This window comes from Myxozyma melibiosi, assembly GCF_037950935.1.
Source record: "Myxozyma melibiosi strain Phaff 52-87 chromosome Unknown BZA70scaffold_11, whole genome shotgun sequence".
NCBI lineage: Eukaryota > Fungi > Ascomycota > Lipomycetes > Lipomycetales > Lipomycetaceae > Myxozyma > Myxozyma melibiosi.
The window spans coordinates 519,947-540,020 of NW_027042925.1; the positions used below are offsets into that span (position 1 = coordinate 519,947).

Consider the following 20,074-nt stretch of genomic DNA (forward strand, 5'->3'; position numbering starts at 1 on the left):
CAGGCGCATTTATGCTCAAACCCTAACTTGCCTTTGTTTACATTCTTGCGCGCGCGACACCGCGCCGTACTTGACGCGACCTTGAGCGTGTTGTGTAGATTAGAGGCGATTATAATCTGCAGATAATATAGACACTGCTTCAAACAGTAGATTTAAATACAAAATAAAATAGAAATGTACAAAAACACGCGCTCTAACTACAACAAACCTCGAGCGTGCCGCCGAACGCGTTTTGGGAGACCAAAGAACGTGACCCTCCACCGAGCGGCTCTCTTCCTCCTCGAGAACCTGCGCTCCTTTTAAGTCTTCTCTCTTCCTCCTTACTGATTCTCGGTCCACTCCTCCTCACATCTCTCTCCAAAATGCCCTTCTACCCTCCTTCATCGCCGCCTTTGCCCTCGGCCTCTGCCGACTGCTGTTCTCCCGCGCGACGCGCTCTTCTCCCCAGCTTCGAGCCCACGCCTTCAAAGTCCTCCTCCTCCCCGTCCTCCTCGCGCGTCCGCACTCCCTCCCGCAAACGCGCTCGCGACGACGAAGACGACGCTGCGCCTGGCAAGCAGCTCGAGCCGCCTGCCTACCCGACTCCGGCTCCTACCTCCTCCGCTGCCCTCACCGTCTCCTCGCCTACCTCGTCCGTCTCACGCGCACTCCTCGCGCTCGGCGGCGCTGATATCAACAAGAGCACCACCACCGCTCCCTCAAAACCAGCCCCTCTCTCCGCCTCCGCCGCCGTCCCAGTCCTCTCCTCCACATCATCATCCACCACGACCCCCAGTCTCCGCGCGCCGCTCTCGACCGTCGCGCTCGCCCGCCTACCGCGCTCCGGCACAGAAGTCTCGCTAGGCCGCTCCTCGGCCTCCTCCACCGTCGTCCTCAGTCGCACCAACAAACTCATCTCGCGCGTGCACATCGTCGCGCGCTACCTCGAGTCCCACGACTCGATCGAGATCTCGTGTCATGGCTGGAACGGCGCGCGCGTCGGCACACCCGCGCTCGAGCACGCGCTCGCAAAGGGCGAACGCGTCGAGATCGGCGCCGATACACCGATCATCATCGACGTCTGCGGCGAGCGTGCGCGCGTGGAAGTTATCGACGATCGCGAGGCCGAAACTGACGCGCTCGAGGACGATGAGGAAACCGATGACGAGATCTTTGTCAACCATCCCGCCGCAAAACTCGGCAGCCCTACACCAATGGTCGCCCCTACTAATTCTACTTCTACCATCAGCACCAAAAGCGGGCCTATTTCTAACGCGCCTAAACGTGCGCGGGGTCCGGAGAACGTCGGGTTCAAAGTGTGGGAGGACAAAGAGGAGGACTCTGGTGTTACCAAGAAGGAGAATGTGAGGATTAATGACGCGTCTCCTCTACCTTCAACCTCTTCAGAAAACGCGCCCGGATCAGTCGCGTCGAGTAAAACCGTTAGCATCCCTCAAGAACAATCCACCGACCAAGAGAATTCGAAGCAGCCTCTACAGCCTCAACAGCAAGAACAACAAGAGCCACAAGAACTCCAACAACAGAGCCGAGAGCCGTCGCCTGAAGACGAGCAAGACAAACTACGAATCCACATCATCGCCCACCTTGCCTACTCCCGTCTCGCATCAACGCCGCTTTCCGTCCTCCGCGCGTCGCTCCCGATCATCGAATTCGTGCCCGACGACAAGCTCCGCAGCACCATCAAAGACATCGCGTGCGTGGGCGTGATCCAGCGAAAGGGAAAAGATGCGTCGGGAAAAAGACTCGAGGAGCAGTACTACTACATTCCCGAGCAGGATGATGATATTCATAGACGCGCCGCGGTCGAGGAGTTGAGAGGTGGCGCGGGAATCAGAAGCTGCCGGAAAGTGCACAAGCAGTACTTCTGGAGAAAGCCTGCTGTGAAATAGTTAGCTCATAGTGATTGCTCATTTTTTTTCTATCTTGTGTTTTGCTAGTGTATTTTAGTGTACCAACATCATTGTATTCTACTGTGCGTTTATCTGTCGTGTCCTGCAGATCTCTCCTTTATTCGAATTTTCTTATTGCATTTAGTATCACGTCGGGAATAAATCGTTCTGCTTTCTTTCTTCTAATAAACTTCTATCGATCTATAATCACACAACAACAAGCAAGATCAAGATATGCTTACTCGTACGCATACTGCATAGCTGCATCCTGATCTCCTTCCCACTCCGCTGGACCAGCCAGATTCCCACTTTTTTCAAACACCTCCACCACCCCCTTCCCTCGCCTCCTCTGCCTCCTCGAAGAAACGGGCAGAGCTAGCTGGAATAGTCTGCGGTGGCTGGCTGGCCATCGCTTGATCTCTTTGTTTGTCCCAACCCAGCCACCTTCCTAATTCGGAAGTCGCCCTCCCCTTCCACTTTGCCTTGTTCCCGAGTACTTTTGTATGTCGTGTTTTTGTTTTATATTGTATGTACTGTAACAGTATTGTCAAGAATTCTTGTTATATCTCTGTATAAACACTGCGTATATAAAACACAGAAGAACTACTCATCAGCGCTGGCTCGGATTTAACAACACCTCCAAACCTTAAACTCCGACGCCCCGCCTCTTTCCACATACGGCCACCCCGCCATCACCACTCCAATGCTGCATCAACGGTCAAAAGAGCAGCTGCCAGCTTAATCTCAGATGTCTGCAGATTCTGGTTTAGTTCCAATCCGGAGAGTTGGCGTGCTGGTCCACGCGCGAGCGAATATAACAGCCACCTCTCGCTCGGCTCGCCCATCTCCCCCGTAGACACGCCATTGCTGTATCGAAGCAGCTTCACAACACACAATGGTCTCCTTTGAACATATCGAGACGGCGGTGGATATGCCGCACGCAGTCGACTACTACTACCAGCCTACACAAGACGAGGAAGAAGCGGAATTCGAGCGCATGTGGAACGCGAAAAACCAGCGCGTGGTCAACTTCATCACCGCGCTGCCCCCGCCCGCGATCCCCGCCAGCCCCGACGGCGACCGCTACAACAGGTTCGAGGACGGTCGCGAGTTGGATCTCTCAGACGACTGCTTCAAAGGCGAGGACGCGGACTCCGCGATTGACCTTGTGCGGACTGCCTCGGCGGGAGGCACGCAGCTGTTCCCTGTGCTGCGGCAGAATGGAATGCAAGGTGACAACGCTGATGCTGCTGCCTACCCACGCCGCCCCCGTCAATGGCAAGATGGTGATAATACAAAAGGTGCGTCCGCAATTGCTATTTAATTGTTCTACTTATTATATTCTTGTCGTTCTCTTGTAACTAATCATAATCGACCGGTAGAATTCCGCCGTCGGGCTCTCTATCTCGAAGACAGCAGTTTCCTCTTCTCCGCCACAAACAGACCAGCTCCTCCTCCTCCTCCTCAAGACCAGCACAAACGCCAGGTTCGTCACATTCCTTTGCGCCAAGCGGTACGACGAGTCGACGAAGTTCCTGCGCGCCGCCGGCTCCGACCCAGCGAACTTTCTGGCACCCAGCAACAACGCGTTATTCACAAGTCCATGAGCTACGACGTGATCCCACAAGCAGACCGCGCAAGGCTTTCAACAAACAGTCAAGAGGAATCCGCACCCACTGCCCAACGGAGATGCTTCAGTAGCGGTGAAGCCCACGCGATGACAACGACTTTGAACACGACAGACAACGAACTTAACGCGTCGGCAAAACCAATATCGCAGTTCAACGGACTTCAAATCATGATTTTGTCAGAGGACAAGTCCGATCGCGCTCCTCAGATCGGAGTAGCTATCGGCGGCGAAGGCAACCAGGTCTTCATCCCCGAGCCTGGTCCCATCCCTACCTTGAACTCCAAAACGAAGAAGAACAAGCCAATGACCACCACAGGGATCACGGTCCGCCGGTGTTCAGAGGCTTCACTGTTCGAGCCAGATTATGAGCTCCTCGGCATTCCGCCGCCCGAGTCACGATTTCATGATGTCTGGATGAAACCGGTCTATTATTCACCTTCGAGTGCACGCGCGAGCGACAGTCTTAAGAACACGACCGACTCAGCATCGACGTCGTCGTCAGTGTCTGCGGGTGTGACTACGGTGTCGAGCAAAGGCTCGTCTGGAAAGAGTGCGAAGAACACAAAGATGCAACCTGCTGTAATGCCTGAGCTGCGCAAAAAGTTCAGTTTCCATGATCTTAGTTTGAAGAGTAGGAGGAAGGCCGAGGTATCTGATGCAAAGAACGAACATGACACATCAGATGGAAAGAAAGAGCACAATGGAAAGAAAGAGCACGATACAGCAACCGCAAAGAAAGCAGTCAAGGCATCAGATGAAAAGAAAGAGCAAGAGACAGCAGCCGCTAAGAAAGCAGGCAAGGCTCTAGACAAGAAGAAAAGCCTGGAAAGCATGACATTTTCAATTCCTACGATCCCAGTGCCAAAAATGCCGAAAGTGCCCAAGAGAACCACAAGCAATGAGAAACTGAAAGAGCGACGGCGGACGGTCGAGAAGAAGGCCTCGCTGCTGTCGTTGGTGTCTAGTCGATCGGGCAAGGGGCATTCAGAGGAGAAGAAAGCATCATCGCAACAACAGCAACAGAAGAAGAACAAGAAAGAAAAGCAGAGGAAACAGAGCGACGTGTTTTTTCTCGACAGTATCCAGGATATCCGCGAGCTCGACAACGAGGCCATCGCACGACAATACGAGGTCTATCTCAACGGGAAGAAGAGCGCCGACAACGCAGACACAACCACCGGCAACGTCCACAGCACGAAGCGAATGAGCCGGAACCTGGAGGAGTTCCACGCGGGCCTGGCTAAAGACGGGATAGTCAGCGCATCCGCCGGACGATGCTGCAGTCGCGAGTGGTGCATGTGTCGGACCGAGGAGGAGACGTGAAACAGGTTTGGAATTTAATAAACAAAAATTCGAAACGCCAACGCGTCTGAGCCGCACGCCATTGTAAATAAAGAATGAAACCTAAACGAATCAAGGGATCCGCTGCCCTTTAAATACTCCTCCAGATTCTTTCTGTAGACCGCTCTTCACCATATTCACACAATGCTGCCCTCAGTTGCTCTTCTTCTCGTTCTTCTGCTCTCTTCACTTGCTCTTGCGGGCTCACCGGTTCCCGTGGCGGCCCAGCCAAAGTACCTCCAGCGCTCGCGACGGCGCCCGCTCAACCCCTCCTTCAACTCCTCCCAGTCCCTTTCAGATCCCAATCTGCACTCAATGCGATACACCTCCTTCGCCTCGGTGTATTCCGAAAGCGCTGGTGCTGCTGGTGTTGCAAATCTCACGACCTCTGCTGGGACAGAGTCCTGGCTCGTCTAGAGTCGTTCATCATCTTTACCTGCATACATCTGGGATGGAAAGGCGTTTTTTAAGGATCTTTTTTCAATTTACTATGATTGCTTTCGCGTTTATGTTGGAGTTTGTATTAAATAGCTTAGCATTATCATCATCAACTTCATCAGCTCATCATCATCAACTCCGTATCAACTCATTGTACTTAGGCAAAGTCCTTCACCTCCTCCTCCAAGATCTCCCACAACTTCGCACCCGTACCTTCGCTCGTCAACCCCTTCTTCACATATGACACAACACTGCCCTTCCGTCCAAACGGAACCACGTAACCCCCATTATAATCCGCCGTCTCCGGCGCAAGCCCCGCGTACAGCTCCGTCAGTCCGCCCAAGCTCTGCTCGTGCAAAATCATACTCACCAAAAACTCCTTGATTTTATTTCCCGTGCTATGTCTCTGCAAGTTCGTCTTGAGATTTCCCGGATTCAGCGAGATGCTGACCACATGCGGCTTCTTCTTCGCCGGATCCTCGTTCGAGACAGGCGCGAGCGCAACCGACCGCTTCGCGTACTCGTCCGCGAGCAGCACGTCGCCGGCCTTGGACTGCGAATACAGATTCCAGATCGCCATCTTGCTCGCCTTTTCGTTGTCGCGCGAGATCGAGTCAAAGTCGATCCCGTACGGCTTCGGGCTGTACGTGTGCATGATTGACGACACAAAGATCGCGCGCACGGTGCCGGCCTCGGAACCGGCTGCCGTGGCTGTCAGAAGCGGACATAGAAGCTTGTGCAGCAGGAAATGGCCCACCACGTTCGTTCCCCATTGTAGCTCGTAGCCCTACCGTAGAGCCATTAGCACAGCCATAGCAGATTTCTAAAAGAAAAAAAATAGCTTACCTGCTTGGTCTTCGAGCCCGCAGGAGGCACCATTACTCCAGCGTTATACCAAACCACGTCCAACCTCTTCACGTTCTCCAGCATTTTCTCAACCGCAGGTTTGATCGTCGTCAAGTCCGCGAGATCAATGCAGAGAAACTCGAGCGAGCCGGGCGTGGAGAGGTCGACGGTGAGCCGGTCGCCACAGTTTCCTCTGATTTCCTCCACCGCGGCCGTGTACGAACTCTCTGAACGACCTGCGATAATCACGCGGCCTCCTTTGTGGTATAGAGCACGGCAGACTTCAAGGCCGACGCCTGAGTATCCTCCGGTTACCAAAAAGACCTGGGTGTTATACTGTCAGAACGAGAATGAAGAAGAACTGATAGTGAAAACGCACCTTTCCTGATAATATAGGAATATCTTTCTCAGTGAACACCGGTTTCGGCGGGAACATTTGCGAGTAGGTAGACATCTTTCCTGCTCCTTGAAATACTAAAAAATATAGAATGCAGCGAATACAAAGAGCAGAGTAGAGTGAGTCCACAGTAGATGATAAGAGCGCTGGAGGTTGGTGATAAGAAATACAATGCTGACGTCTTTATCTGAGATCCCCAAGTCCGTGCGGCTTTTCACGTGCAACTTCTCTTCGTCTATTCAACGACTATTTACTTATCAGTTTTATTGCTGTTTTTGTTTATTTACATGTACTTGCAGTCAACTCTCCTCTCTACTCTCACCTCCTCGAACAGACAAATACAAAACATTCATCTCCTCCACATCTCTCCCGATCTCTAGCAACCTCTCGGCACAAGCAACCGTAATCTCGTCGAAATTATTATGAAAAACCACTCCTTCGTCCGCAAACGCGACTCGCGAGAGACAAACGACTAGTTCTTGTCGCACGCCGAATTCGCCAAATACTTTGGAAAAGACAGACGATGACGTGCTTAGTTCGCGCACGTCGACTGTGGATTCGTCGGGGTCTTGGAGGTCGGTGCCGAATACTATCCTGTACGTCAATTTGATCATCGACGACGCCAGATTGCTTCTATCGACTAGTCAGCAACATCCACTTAATACAAAAGAATAAGGCTTACCTTGACCTCACTCGATCAAGCGTCTCGCTTCTGTACATCTGATCCAACACCGCAGAGCAGCAGCAGATAAGTCGCGCCAGCACGGCCTTACTCTGCAGCATGATTGTCCGCCCGTGCTCGGTAGCCGAGATTGCCTCCAGAGTCGTTACCACTTGCTCAATCAGTCTCTCGCGCGCCGACTCGTTCTCGATCGCTCGTTCGTCCGGGTCCTCGTCGGCAGATGCAGGACTGGGATAAGGCTGCGGCGGCTCGACCAGGATTAACGAGATTACCTTGCAGAGCTCTAGTTCTTGCTCATTCTGCCTCTCGACGTCCTCGACCAAAGGCCCAAACGAAGAAGGAATCACCGAATGCCGAAGACAGCTCAGCAGTATATCCTGGCCGTTAAAATACTGGTCTGTGAGTATTCTAACGACAATCTCATGCGAGACTGACATCCACATCCCAGCAATCATCTGGTCGAAAACTATCTCTTCTCTGCTGTCAATCTTGATACTTGTAGTGTCCAGCAGCCGTAGCAGAAGGAGTTGCGTACGGCGGCACTCCGCTTCCCTGGCTGGATCGAGACTATTTTTTGGTTCTAGGAGCAAGTAGAGTTCCTGTGAGGATACCGCAATCCTCTGCAGCGTTCCAATTCGCAGGCCTCGAATATTGTATGTCGCAGTGTATTCCAGTATCGAGATCAACACTCTCAGCGACGGAATCTGTTGCAAGTCAGCGGTATTCAAAAGTACTTGAGCGGTGCATACGTACACTTTCTGGTCTTTTGGCACATGTCATCATAGCCTCTACCAGGCACTGAATAAGATTCTCAATAAGAGACAGCAGTGATGGCTGAGGTTGGTTTATAGCTGCAGTGATTATAGCAATGTGGCTTCTAAAGTCTGTGTTTCCGTTTGCTTGCAGCGAAAATTGTCCTAATAGATCCATAGCCTTGCTTCCATCGACGTCCAGATTGAATAAACCGCTCGTGAACTGTAAGGGTCAGATCGGAATGTAGACTAAAGTTGAGCCAAGTGAACCTGCATACCTGAAATTTATCTTCAATGAAAACCTCCTTGACAACCGTAACCTCTTTCATCACGACATCACTGCTACCATCGTACAGACTCTCTTCTCGCTGGTCTTGAACTTTCCGTTTTTTGTTCTTCAAAGGCGATACCTGAACATCAAATCCCTCCCTAAACTGATCGCGTTTCTTCTTCGGGCTCGGCGTCAATCGCCCGTCTTGGACCGCCGCAGTCGACGCCGACGACGGATCCCGACGTTGCTGAGCTTTCTCCATCGTCCTGATCTTTGTTCGCATCTCTGTCAAATCCTGCTGCATAAACAGCTTCTCGTTATTCAAGCTCTCGATCGCACGGGAGAATTCCTCTTCCTTAGCCTGGAAGCTTTCGGTCGTCTCTTTGAGCATCTGGTTGCGATCAAACACGTACTTTCCGTGTTCTGCAGTTGCTCGCTGCTGCTGATCGCGAAGGATGAAGATTTCTCCTTTTGCAGTCTGCAGTGCTGCCGTGACCTCGACAAGAGCTTTCTGCTGTTGAGCGATTTGCGTTCGGAGCTGGAATAGTGTTAGATCAACAGTTTAGACCAATACCACAAAGACAACTCAAACATACGGCGTGCATCGTCTCTTCTGCCTGTGTAGTTTCTTGCACTCTCGAATCAGACCTCGACATCATCCTCCGCAATGATGCAGAAGCACTCTGCTCCCCACCCGCGCCCTGCTCATAGCCTTCGACTTCAAACTCGTCCAGCGCCCGCGGCACTGCGTCTCTCTCCACAACCACCTCCGAGAGCGTCCGTGAGCGCGACGCAGTCTGTGCTTGTGACTGACTGGTGTATTTCTGCTGACTGTTGTATTTCTGAGCGTCGATCTGCGACAGCAAAATCTGCTGCTCGACGAGGGTGATTGCTTCGAGGTCGTCGTCGTCAAAGTCGTCGTTGAGACCGTAGTCTTCGTCGTCGTCGACTGCCGCCCCGCGAGAGGCCAGCGACATTGTCTGATTCCCTGCAGATCCTTCTATTGCTCGCAATTGCGGATCACCACCTCGAGATCAGATCTCAAGACGCGTGTGGATGTAAACACGCTCAGGTTGATTCATCTGCGCTATTCCCAAAACAGTAAATCTGAAAACTTTAAACCGCAGCGAGAAAAAGGGAAAAAAATTCAACTCCCAACTGATCCACTTCCAGGCCGCTCAGCAGAATCAGCAGCTCTTTCCACGCAGCAGATAAACAGCAGACGGTCGCGAAGGCGTTCAGAAGAAGCAGAATTCAACTGATTAAACACACAGAAAATGCCCGCTGAGAGGACACCGCACCGCCCGCGATCGGTATCCGGTCCGCCGACGTTTGTTCCGCAGGCAGCAGCGCCCATCCCGACCCGCGACAAGGACACGCAGCGACTGATAGTCGTGCTCACGCAGGCCTGTCTGGAAACACACAAGGTGCCGTCGAGAAACGGCGCGCAGGGAGACCGGTATGCGTTGCTCAACTGCGACGATCACCAGGGTCTGCTCAAGCGCATGCAGCGCGACATCGCCGATGCCCGGCCTGATATCACCCACCAGGTGTGTTGTTCTTCTTGTTGACGTGTAGACAGAGTAGCCAGCTAACAGTGTATCCTAGTGCCTTCTCACTCTTCTGGACTCGCCGGTGAACAAAGCTGGTAAACTGCAGGTCTACATCCTGACCGCCAAAGGCGTTCTGATCGAAGTCAACCCATCGGTTCGAATCCCGCGAACGTTCAAGCGGTTCTCGGGACTCATGGTCCAGCTCCTGCACAAACTCGCCATCCGCTCGGTAAACTCCCACGAGAAGCTTCTGCGGGTGATCAAGAACCCAGTGACAGACCACCTGCCCACCAAATGCCGCAAGATCACGCTCTCGGCCGATGCGCCCGTGCAGCGCGTGCAGGACTACGTCGCTACCCTTGAGCCGGACGAGAGTATCTGCGTGTTTGTCGGCGCGATGGCCCATGGATCTGACGATTTCGCGGACGAGTTCGTGGACGACAAGATCGGTGTGTCGCAGTACTCGCTCTCGGCCTCTGTCGCCTGCAGCAAATTCTGTCACGGATGCGAGGATCAATGGGGGATTATGTAGTATGAGACTGCAAACAACAAAGTGAAAAAATATTAAAGCATGTGAAGCAAAAAAATGATAGATGGAGGAATCAAGTACAGTCACAGTTACAGCTGGAGTTCTATTTTATCTGGGAATTATATGAGATCTGTTTTAATTGACAATTATCCTTAATGTACACTAAATCCTTGCCCTAGTTTACATGTACTCTTACATATACTCTACATATACTCTACATATACTCTACACATACACTAAAGTACACCAAGCTATATCTTGGGGTATATCACAGCCGGCGCGTCATCCCTCTGACTCCCCGTCAGCGTCCAATGCGTCCACTTCATGCCCTTCCGCTCCACCTCATCCGCCAGCGCGATCGCGAGATCAGGCGCGGATATACCAGGCAACAAACCGCCTTCTTCTTCGGGCAGCGGCAAGTAGTTTTCCAGGTGCACGTCGTATTCTCCAGTGCGCTTGCCCGGGCCGTACATCGCGGGCGGAGAGATGAAGGTCCAGTCGAAGGACTCGTTGCCGTCGAAGAAGAGGTAGCATGTGGTGCAGGCGCGGATAAAGTCGTGGTCGATGTTTGCGATTTGGTCTTCGTATGCTACATCATCAGTCAGAAATCAATATTTAAATCACATCACAGCAGACATACTCTTCATGACCTCCATCTGCTCGAGCGTCGCGCCAGGCCCTTTCCACGCCAACACAGCAGTCCGATAGACCTCGACCGTCTGACTCATATCCGGATACTTTTCCTTCCAAAACAAAACATGACTCCTGCTCTGCGCCATACTCCGCACGTACTCGATCCAGAACGGCTCGTAGTCGACTGCGTGGATCCCGTCCGTACCGGGGACGATCAACGAGCCTGAGTTGCCGATGGCGATGAGATAGGGCTTGCAGCCTGGAGCTGCGCTGGCTGAGAGAGAGGAATTGAGCAAGGCGGCGTGCTTGAATGCGGTGATGATTTGATATGTTGCTTCGACGAAGAGTTTGTAGGTCGAGCTATCGCTTGCTCGAGATCCGTAGGCACTGATGTACAATGAGATTGAGACCTCAAGACCACATCGACTGGAGAAGAAGACTCACTTGATGACCACATCCGCCCTCGCTAGAACCGTAGCAAGTTCAGTAACCGACGTCCCGAGGATATCGAGCGGGATAGGAAAATACCGTTCGTGCTGGCCAATCTTTTCTGGCTTGCGACTGATGCCGCTGACGATATGCCCGCGCTTCAGCAGCTCAATCACGATATGCCGACCTGTGAAGCCGGTTGCGCCGATGACAATCACATGGAGAGAGGACGGCATGGCATTTGCTGTTGTTCATCGTCTGCTGTAGAGTAATAGAAAAGAACAAGTGGTGAAGTGATTAGTTCGAGAGGTGTTGATGTTGCCGGATGCGGATGCTGTGCGGCGCTATCTGCGTGTGGGGTCTTATCGATTACATTCAGTTTATGACTATTTACATATGCAGTTCTTGTATAGATGTAAGATAATTGTATAATGAACTACAAGCAAAGCTACTCAACAATGCTCACTTTCCACGCCAACTTCTCGCCAGCCTTGAACGGCACAACCGCACTGCTTCCCTCTCCCAAAGCCATCATGACCTCATCCTCAGTCTTCTCGACCACAACCTTCCACCCCGCCTTCTTCTCCTCGACCTTGTAAAACTCGCGTCCAAAATTACACACAAAGTCCTCGAGCTTATCAATTTTCCCCAGCCTGTCAAACGCCTCGGCAACATACGCAACCGCATGCGTCTGCGTAAACACGCCCGCCGACGCTCCCTTGCCTTTCTCCTTGGCCGACATCGGATGCGGAGCCGAGTCCGAGCCAAAGAAGAACTTTGGGTTGCCAGACGTAGCAGCCTCAAGCAGCGCCTCGCGGTCTGCAGGCAGCTTGGCCACCGGCTTGCAGAAATTGTACGCGTTGCCGGCCCAGTTGTCGATAATCAGAAACAGATGGTGTGCGGTAATCGTCGCCGACACGGTCGGGCCGCACTCCTTCACCGCCTGAACCGCGGCCGCGGACGTGCAATGCTCGAGCACGATCCGCAGCTTGGGAAACCGCGCATGCAGATCCTTGAGCGTGGGCAAGAACTCCTGCTCGGCGTTCAGGACGTGGATGTGTCCAGACGAAGGACACTCGCCGTGCAAGTTCAGAATCATGTCTTCCTCCTCCATCGCCGCAAAGGTGGGGTAGAACGGCGCGTACGAAGCAACGCCGTGGTCAGAGTTGGTCGTCACGCCGGCGGGGTAGCATTTCACGCCGGTGATGCCGGCTTTTTTGGCCTGGTGGATCACGTCGGGGGTGATGGCGGGCGACAGGTAGAGACTCATGACGTACGTGATGCTGTCGTCGACGGCCTCAAGACGGGATTTGTAGGCCAGCACATCCTCAACGGCAGTGAGTGGCGGGACAAGATTGGGCTGTGTAGCCGAGTCAGAAGCAGTTGTGAAGATGGTAGATGAGAGGAAGTCGACGTACCATGATATAGGCAACAGAAACACCGCCCTGCTTAATAGTCGGCACCACGAGCTTCATCATCTCGCCGTCCCGGACATGAACATGGAAATCGGCAGCAGGCCGCGGCAAAGTGATAGACGTCGTCATTTTATTGTTGTTATATCTTCAGCAGTGAGTTTACAGACGAATTGTTTCTGTTGTCGAGAATCTCGAATTTTTTTTCGAGTATTAAATGTGCGGCTCAGGATGATTCCTCTACGACGATTAAATTCAGATATTCAGATATTCCTCGAATTCACATCAAAACATAACAAACCAGACTCCAAAGATTGCTAAAATACACCTGCTCTACTTTACAATAAATAATACAAAATACAAATACTACCGCCAAACAATCTCCGCCACCTCCGCAATCCAGCGCTCAGCAAAGGATACTCTCCATTCCTGACTCGTGCTGGCTACCAACTTGATCTTTCCCTCTGCACTCACGACGCCTCCCTTGCACGCGACTCTGCCTGCCTTTAGCTGCGAGAATTTGATCGCCGAGCTTGCTTGTACGTGGTTCAGCAGACGCGCTACCGCCGTCGGACCGTTGTCGTCGCCGCCGGCTGCAGACCTGGCGAAGCGCTGGACGTCTTCGGCGTCAAAGGACAGAGTAATCCGACTCGCCTCTGCGATTCCCGTCGTAAATTCAATCTCCAGCGACGTGCTCTCCTCCGCGCGATAGCAGCTAGCGACGTAATCATCCACGAACTGCAGCAGAAACTCCGAGCTAAACCGCACAGGCCTGACCACGACGTCGAAATACAGCTCGATCCATTTCGCAAATACACTGTGCAGCTGCCGTGACGCACGCGAAAATATGACGATCCGCGCGTCGTTCTCGGTATTGTTGTCTGCTCGGGAGACGAGAATCACAAACTTGCATGCTTGGAATTTCACCGTGTGCACGTCCACGCTCTGCCCGTCTTTGCGTAACTCCTCCGTCGTTGTCGCGCTCCAGCTCTGACTGCCGATTCCTGTCGTTCGCCCGGAGTTTTCATACCGGTCACTCACGAGCTCGAGGAAAGGTAGCATCCGCTTCCGCAGCGATGCCAGGTACTTTGCACACGAGCTCTCGTCCGGACTAGGCAGCCGTGCGGATCCCACGATTGGCGAGCTCTGATACACCGCCAGCGTGCTGCTCAGCAGGCTCTCTATAGCTAATTCTTCATCTGCTCCTTCGTTTTCTGCCATCGGTTTAGTCGGGGAGAACAGTTGGGTGGAACAAATCAGGGCGCAGTGTAAACAAAGCCAACGCGCGTGGTGACATAAACGAGGGGTTTGTAGATTACTGTTTGATATCCTCTTCTGCTCAGTCGACGTTGACAAAACAGATAATAAGACAGAGACTATCATAAAGAACAGACACTGCTTTCTTAATTGCTATAAAAAATCTACAGTACTCTGGCAGATTCAAGTAGAGAATGGCGCCGGGGGGGACTCCTCGGAGTTTATTGTTTTAGGGTTTATTTCCGAGCTCATTAGTCGTCGACTTTTTCTCGGTTTCCCCACCCCCACCGGGCAGCTGCTTTACCACTTTTGATGCTCCGTGGCTTATAAAGAGGTCATAAAGAGGTCATAAAGAAGTCTGCCGAATACTCCACAACACTCTGCAATGGCGTCCGAAACTTCAAAAACACCTCTTTCATCAGAGACAATACCGCCGCGACAATCATCATGGCGTCTGAACATGACTGCGATCCACGCGGTTTCTGGCGCAACAGCGGGGTTCCTGACCGGGTTCTTTGTCTGTCCGCTGGATGTCGCGAGGACAAAGTTGCAGGCCAAGGGCGGGTTTACAAAGTATGGCGTTAAAGGCGCGGATAAGTATTTGGGTCTTACTGGTGGGTCCGTTCTTGTTGATGTTGCTGTTGCTCAGACTAATAGACTGCAGGGACGATGCAGACTATTTGGAAGACCGAGGGTGTTGCGGGTTTCTACCGCGGGCTGGGAACGACGACGGTGGGATATCTCCCTACGCTGATGGTGTACTTTACAGTCTACGAGCAGTGTAAAAAGGACCTTCCGAGATTCTCAGGTGCGTCAATTATCTGTATTATGAAGAAAAGAGAAGCTCACAGGTCTATAGTATTCAGAGAGTATCCATCATTCATGCACATGGCCTCCGCATTCACCGGCGGCGTGATTGCAACCGTCATCACCAGCCCAATCACGGTCGTCAAGACGCGGTTGATGACACAAAGCGCCCACACGGCGTGGCACTACAGAGACAGTTTCGACGCGTTCAAGACAATGTACAGAACCGAGGGCCTTTCGTCTTTCTACTCTGGTCTCGTACCTTCTCTGTACGCGCTCGTGCATGTCTCGATCCAGTTCCCGCTGTACGAATCGTTCAAGAAAGTGTTTGTGCCGGCGCCGGAGTCGAAACCCTCGGACTTTGAGAAGATTTCCGCGGTGTTCACTGCCTCGACGCTCGCAAAGATGTTGACGTCGTCGGTGACTTATCCGTTTGAAGTCATCAAGACGCGGATGCAGATCCAGCGCGTTCTAGCTCATGCGTCGCCTTCTTCGTCTGACAAGCCAGCTTCGGCGGCATACGACGGCATTATGAAGACGGTGAGGTCAATATTTGTGGATGAGGGCTGGCGTACGTTTTACGCTGGCATGGGCACGAATCTGTTGCGAACGATTCCGGCTAGTGCGGTCACGCTTATTACGTATGAGGTTATGACGGATAAGCTGGGGAAGTGGCAGAGATAGTAGTTTATAGAGAAGTACAGGAAGTATTACATCAACGGTATATAACAAGACGTCAAAGTAGTGGCCCGAGAAGATTGGATATAGAATAAATTTTGTATTCTAAGCCCATAGACAGATTTACGAGATTTTGATGGACAGATTTACGAGGTTTGCATCACTATAATACTAGTTTATAAGAAGTAATTACATCAACGATATTATTAACAAGACGCCAGAGTGGTTGCCTCACATAGAGAAATAGAGAAGATATAAAATAGAATAAATCAGAGCAAAACTTTTAGATTCCTTAAACCCATTGCATAATTGATTTTTGTACCCGACCCCGTCCAAATAGAAAAAGAAAAAGAAAAGAAAATAGGAAAATAGAAAGACAAAGAACTTTTTGTGCCTCATCATGGTCATATAACCACTATGAAACAAATGAGATGGAGCGAGGAGACTTAGATGGCCTGCCAGATAGCAAGACCGACGACATAACTAAGCAGGCCGCCGACGAGGGTAAGGAAGGTGACGGTGACGACACCGAATCTATATGAAAGACAGTCAGAACACAAGAGATCAGATGACGCAAGGGCGTAGGTGATGACGCAAGACGGGGTAGAGAGCGCGACATACCTCATGATTCCGATACCCCAAATCGAGCGCAGGACGCCGCGGTAGAGACAGACGACGATGACGGCGGCGAGGACGCCGTTGGAGGTGACGTCCTGGAGACTGAGCAGGAGCGAGAAGCCGAGGTGGTGGAGCAGGGCGGAGGTGCGCCAGAGGAAGGGGAAGTAGGTCGGCAGATCGAGCAGAGAGGTGCCGATCAGAGGGGCGATGGGGTCCTCGCGCTGCTGCTTGCCGATCTGGGCGGCGGCAGCGAATGTAGATGCGGGATCAGGCCGGCCGTCGTGGCGGTGATGGTGATGGTGGTGATGGTGGTGGTGATGAGCATGGGCAGGAGCATCAGAGTCGGCCTGCGCGGGAGACTGATCCTGTGCTTCGGGATCAAGCAACGAGTGATCTTCAGCAGCCTCTGAGAGAGAGAGATCAAACTCTTGAGTGGAATCAGCCGGGGTCTCGTCGACAAAATGCGAGAGCGCGGAGGGCACCAAGGCGTCGTTGTCGTTGTCGAACTCGTCGTCGTCAAAGTCGGCGACGCGCGAGTAGCGGTACTGCCTCGGGGGAATGAGCTGGTTGAGAGAGACGATGCACTCTGCGAGAGACCAGGAGAAGCCGAGGATGTAGGCGGGATGCCAGGTGGCTTTGTTGAGGGGCTGGAGAAGAAGGAAGTGGACGATCTCCTCGACGAGGCCGACGACGAAGAGGAGGAGGGAGGTGGTGTATACGGACGCGAGCGGGAAGAGCGAGAGAATGAAGCGCAGACAGAGCAGAGACGCGAATCCGGCGAGTCCGAGGCCGATGGCGGTGAAGACGTCTGCGGTCGAGACGACTACGCCGTGGGTCGGCAGGGCGAGCATGGAGAGGAGGACTGCATGGAGGAGGGCGAGGCAGGGAAGGAGGACTTTGAAGTATTGCGAGCGGTGCATGGTGAGAAAAAGACTATGAGCAGCAGCAATAACACAATACAATAGAACAACAACTACTTCAACAACAATACAATAAACAACTTCTTCTTCTTCTTCTCTTCGACAAAACTGAGGAAGCTGACGAGGCGATGGGCTCGACGAGGCCTTTGCGTCATTTTAAGTTTTTTATTTTTTTATTTTTTTATTTTTTTCGTCAAAATGTGATTTGGGATTTGTGGGTCTGTGACTCAACTGTGAGTTGCTGTGATTAGGATTAGGGTGTGCTCAGGAGACGTGGACCGAGGACAATTCGACAAGGACGAGCGACGTGTTTTGAGCCGGATTTTATTCTTTATTCTTTATTGTTTTGTATTTGTTATTTGTTGTTGTTTACTTCTTGCCAACTGCTCGTTGTTCTTTCAGCCGTTTCATGGCTGCTTCTCTCTTCTCTTGTTCGTTCTAACTCACTAGCACGCCGTGGGCAGAAAGAAATACTGCACAGCGAGCTCGTCGATCCGCCTTCTTCTCCTCCTCCACATTGATGGACTCATCTTCAAATCCTTTTCGTCCCCGGCGCGATAACCAGCAGTTCTTCTACGCCTCTTCTTCTTCTCCTTCTCCCTCCTCTGCTTCTTCAGCTGCCTACTACTCCGACCGCTTCTCCCTCTCATCCCTCTGGTCCTCCTTCTCTGACTTCCTCTCCGACCGCATCATGCCCGTCCTCCCCGCCCCCGCCTCCTCCGCGGCCTCCTCCGCCGGTTCCGCATACAAAGACAAATCCGCCCCGCGCATGAACCCCGCCGCGGCTCCCCTCATGTTCCTTCCCTACAGGTCGAAAGCCCGGCTCTGGCAGCGCGTTCTCCAGGTCGCGCCCTTCGTCGTCGTCCTCGGCTTCTTTGCCTTCATCTTTAGCCACTTTGTCTACCATTCCGCTCCAAAGCGCGAAGTCCTCGTCAACAAACCCACTGATCTCTACACCGAGGACCAGTTCCTCACTTCTTATGGCATCTCCAAGCAGGACCTCGCTCAAATGCTTCCTGCCCCCAAGCAGCTCGGTCTCGAGAAGGCTTCTCTCGTTATGCTCGTTCGGTAGGCTCTCTCTTTGTCTTGACCTCCTGTGCTCTTGCTGACTCTTATCTTTACAGCAACTCGGAGCTCAACGACGCTCTCAAGTCAATCAGAATGCTCGAGGATCGCTTCAATAGACACTATCGCTACCCCTGGGTTTTCCTCAACGACGAGCCCTTCACTCCTGAGGTGTGTCTTTTTTTTCCTTAATCAACTTTCCTTCACTTATCTTACAATTCTAGTTCATCAACTACACAACCGGCATGGCTTCAGGCCTCACCAAATACGGTCTGATCGACAAAAGCCAGTGGAGCATCCCCGATCACATAGACCAGGACAAAGTCCAAAAGAACATGGAGGAGATGGTTTCGAAAAATGTCATTTACGCTGGAAGCATGTCGTACCGCCACATGTGTCGATACAACTCGGGCTTCTTCTTTCGCCATCCTTTGCTCGCTGAATACGACTGGTACTGGCGAGTCGAGCCTGGTGTCGAGTTTTTCTGTGACCAAACATAGTGAGTTTTGTAGCCTTTATTAAGATTAGAGACCATCACTAACTCCTCCAGTGACCCCTTCACATTCATGAAAGACCACGACAAAGTCTACGGGTTTGTAATGTCAATGTACGAATACGTCGTGACCATCGAAACCCTCTGGGACACCACAAAAGACTTTGTTAGGAAGCATCCTGAATACCTCGCGGCCGACAACTCTCTTGACTTTTTTGTGGATGGACATGCGCCGTCTGCTAAAGGTGATAAAGAGATCGACGGCGACTATAACCTCTGCCATTTCTGGTCAAACTTTGAAATCGCTGATCTCCGGTTTTGGAGATCGCAGGCGTATTTGGATTATTTTGATCATTTGGATAAGCAAGGTGGTTTCTTTTATGAGGTGTGTATATCTTCTACTTTTCTTTCTACACCAATACTCTTTCTATACACAAATACTAACAGTCGCAGCGATGGGGAGATGCACCAATCCATTCTCTAGCCGCCGGCCTATTCCTTCCAAAATCCAAGATCCACCACTTCGGCGATATCGGATACCGCCATCCTCCCTACTCGCGATGCCCTCAAGACGAAGGCTCGCACGCCGGCGGCCGCTGCTATTGCTCGCGTAAAGACCATTTTGACGATGATGGATACTCGTGTTTGCCTCGGTGGTGGAAGGTTGCGGGGCAGAGCGTTGGTGCGGGAATTAAAAAGCAGGATTAATTATACCTTCGCAAAATCAGCACATTATAGAAAGCTTTGCTACTTTTCACTTCTTCTTGGTTCTTGGTTGTTATATCACGTTGTATATTCATGATGGATCATGACGGCATCAGACGATTCCATTTTTTTATATTTTATATCACGCTGCGTTGAAAAACTTCATTGGGCTTCTTGTTTCTTGTAGTTTAGTTTGGTCATTTTTTTGATTTATTCTTGGTTATTGACATGCTGCTCATCTGTGAAACTTGCGATATTATGAAAATAGAGAAAAATAAAAACTAGGCTGAACACTCAAGCTCCGGACCTCTTCGTAGAGGCGGACACATACTCCGATTATGATCTATAAACAACACCCATTTCCTCAACTCGCTCACTACCTTCCCCGCCACCTCCATAAACGACGACCGATAGCTACCCCCCGCGGGTGTCCGTCGCGCATCCAGCAGAAGCGCTGATATCTTTTCATCTGTGCTGTTAACACGCGCTTCTGCCGCGGTAAGCAGGACATTCACGCGCGAGCAAGGGCGTCGCGTTGTGCCGCGGACGGTGCCGCGGTATGCCTGGATTGTGATCTCAGTTAGACAGACGATATCGCCGACTTGCGGGATGCGGGTACATTTCTCTCCTTTGAAGTAGCATAGATCGCGCGCGAGATCCCAGGCGGAGATCACCAGAGGCCGTGCTGCGTCTCCGTGTTCTGTCGTCTCGTCGTGACGCATCGCGCTC

General features: G+C 52.0%; 11 protein-coding genes across 11 annotated transcripts; 6 read left to right on the forward strand and 5 right to left on the reverse strand.

The window, feature by feature from the left end:
• The first annotated feature begins 295 nt into the window (after positions 1-295).
• On the forward strand, positions 296-2,371 carry BZA70DRAFT_283100 (uncharacterized protein). Its single transcript, XM_064913382.1, has one exon. The coding sequence runs from the start codon at positions 363-365 to the stop codon at positions 1,887-1,889; it is 1,527 nt and encodes a 508-aa protein (XP_064766696.1). The 5' UTR covers positions 296-362; the 3' UTR covers positions 1,890-2,371.
• Positions 2,372-2,498: 127 nt separating this feature from the next.
• On the forward strand, positions 2,499-4,899 carry BZA70DRAFT_296992 (uncharacterized protein). Its single transcript, XM_064914548.1, has 2 exons — positions 2,499-3,190; positions 3,272-4,899. Exons 1-2 carry the CDS (start codon positions 2,785-2,787, stop codon positions 4,840-4,842), a joined length of 1,977 nt encoding a protein of 658 aa, XP_064766697.1. The 5' UTR covers positions 2,499-2,784; the 3' UTR covers positions 4,843-4,899.
• BZA70DRAFT_283102 (uncharacterized protein) lies at positions 4,891-5,399 on the forward strand. The gene has a single exon (XM_064913383.1). The coding sequence runs from the start codon at positions 5,005-5,007 to the stop codon at positions 5,275-5,277; it is 273 nt and encodes a 90-aa protein (XP_064766698.1). The 5' UTR covers positions 4,891-5,004; the 3' UTR covers positions 5,278-5,399.
• BZA70DRAFT_283103 (uncharacterized protein) lies at positions 5,400-6,700 on the reverse strand. Its single transcript, XM_064913384.1, has 3 exons — positions 6,524-6,700; positions 6,145-6,468; positions 5,400-6,085 (listed from the first exon to the last, which is right to left on the reverse strand). Exons 1-3 carry the CDS (start codon positions 6,596-6,598, stop codon positions 5,456-5,458), a joined length of 1,029 nt encoding a protein of 342 aa, XP_064766699.1. The 5' UTR covers positions 6,599-6,700; the 3' UTR covers positions 5,400-5,455.
• An 84-nt stretch (positions 6,701-6,784) lies between these two features.
• Positions 6,785-9,308, reverse strand: BZA70DRAFT_72094 (uncharacterized protein). Its single transcript, XM_064915352.1, has 5 exons — positions 8,843-9,308; positions 8,254-8,784; positions 7,977-8,198; positions 7,224-7,927; positions 6,785-7,174 (listed from the first exon to the last, which is right to left on the reverse strand). Exons 1-5 carry the CDS (start codon positions 9,221-9,223, stop codon positions 6,841-6,843), a joined length of 2,172 nt encoding a protein of 723 aa, XP_064766700.1. The 5' UTR covers positions 9,224-9,308; the 3' UTR covers positions 6,785-6,840.
• Positions 9,309-9,773: 465 nt separating this feature from the next.
• On the forward strand, positions 9,774-10,563 carry BZA70DRAFT_283108 (Alpha/beta knot methyltransferase). Its single transcript, XM_064913385.1, has one exon. It carries the CDS (start codon positions 9,993-9,995, stop codon positions 10,329-10,331), a length of 339 nt encoding a protein of 112 aa, XP_064766701.1. The 5' UTR covers positions 9,774-9,992; the 3' UTR covers positions 10,332-10,563.
• BZA70DRAFT_312313 (uncharacterized protein) lies at positions 10,522-13,006 on the reverse strand. Its single transcript, XM_064914983.1, has 6 exons — positions 12,809-13,006; positions 11,857-12,750; positions 11,609-11,651; positions 11,406-11,577; positions 10,969-11,348; positions 10,522-10,917 (listed from the first exon to the last, which is right to left on the reverse strand). Exons 1-6 carry the CDS (start codon positions 12,932-12,934, stop codon positions 10,580-10,582), a joined length of 1,953 nt encoding a protein of 650 aa, XP_064766702.1. The 5' UTR covers positions 12,935-13,006; the 3' UTR covers positions 10,522-10,579.
• Positions 13,007-13,064: 58 nt separating this feature from the next.
• On the reverse strand, positions 13,065-14,036 carry BZA70DRAFT_283112 (kinetochore complex Sim4 subunit Fta1-domain-containing protein). The gene has a single exon (XM_064913386.1). It carries the CDS (start codon positions 14,021-14,023, stop codon positions 13,169-13,171), a length of 855 nt encoding a protein of 284 aa, XP_064766703.1. The 5' UTR covers positions 14,024-14,036; the 3' UTR covers positions 13,065-13,168.
• A 199-nt stretch (positions 14,037-14,235) lies between these two features.
• On the forward strand, positions 14,236-15,735 carry BZA70DRAFT_283114 (mitochondrial carrier domain-containing protein). The gene is made up of 2 exons (XM_064913387.1): positions 14,236-14,673; positions 14,724-15,735. Exons 1-2 carry the CDS (start codon positions 14,445-14,447, stop codon positions 15,548-15,550), a joined length of 1,056 nt encoding a protein of 351 aa, XP_064766704.1. The 5' UTR covers positions 14,236-14,444; the 3' UTR covers positions 15,551-15,735.
• On the reverse strand, positions 15,736-17,382 carry BZA70DRAFT_283117 (uncharacterized protein). Its single transcript, XM_064913388.1, has one exon. It carries the CDS (start codon positions 17,080-17,082, stop codon positions 15,991-15,993), a length of 1,092 nt encoding a protein of 363 aa, XP_064766705.1. The 5' UTR covers positions 17,083-17,382; the 3' UTR covers positions 15,736-15,990.
• Positions 17,383-19,628, forward strand: BZA70DRAFT_283120 (nucleotide-diphospho-sugar transferase). Its single transcript, XM_064913389.1, has 5 exons — positions 17,383-18,150; positions 18,207-18,318; positions 18,372-18,646; positions 18,698-19,025; positions 19,094-19,628. Exons 1-5 carry the CDS (start codon positions 17,603-17,605, stop codon positions 19,346-19,348), a joined length of 1,518 nt encoding a protein of 505 aa, XP_064766706.1. The 5' UTR covers positions 17,383-17,602; the 3' UTR covers positions 19,349-19,628.
• Positions 19,629-20,074: the final 446 nt, after the last annotated feature.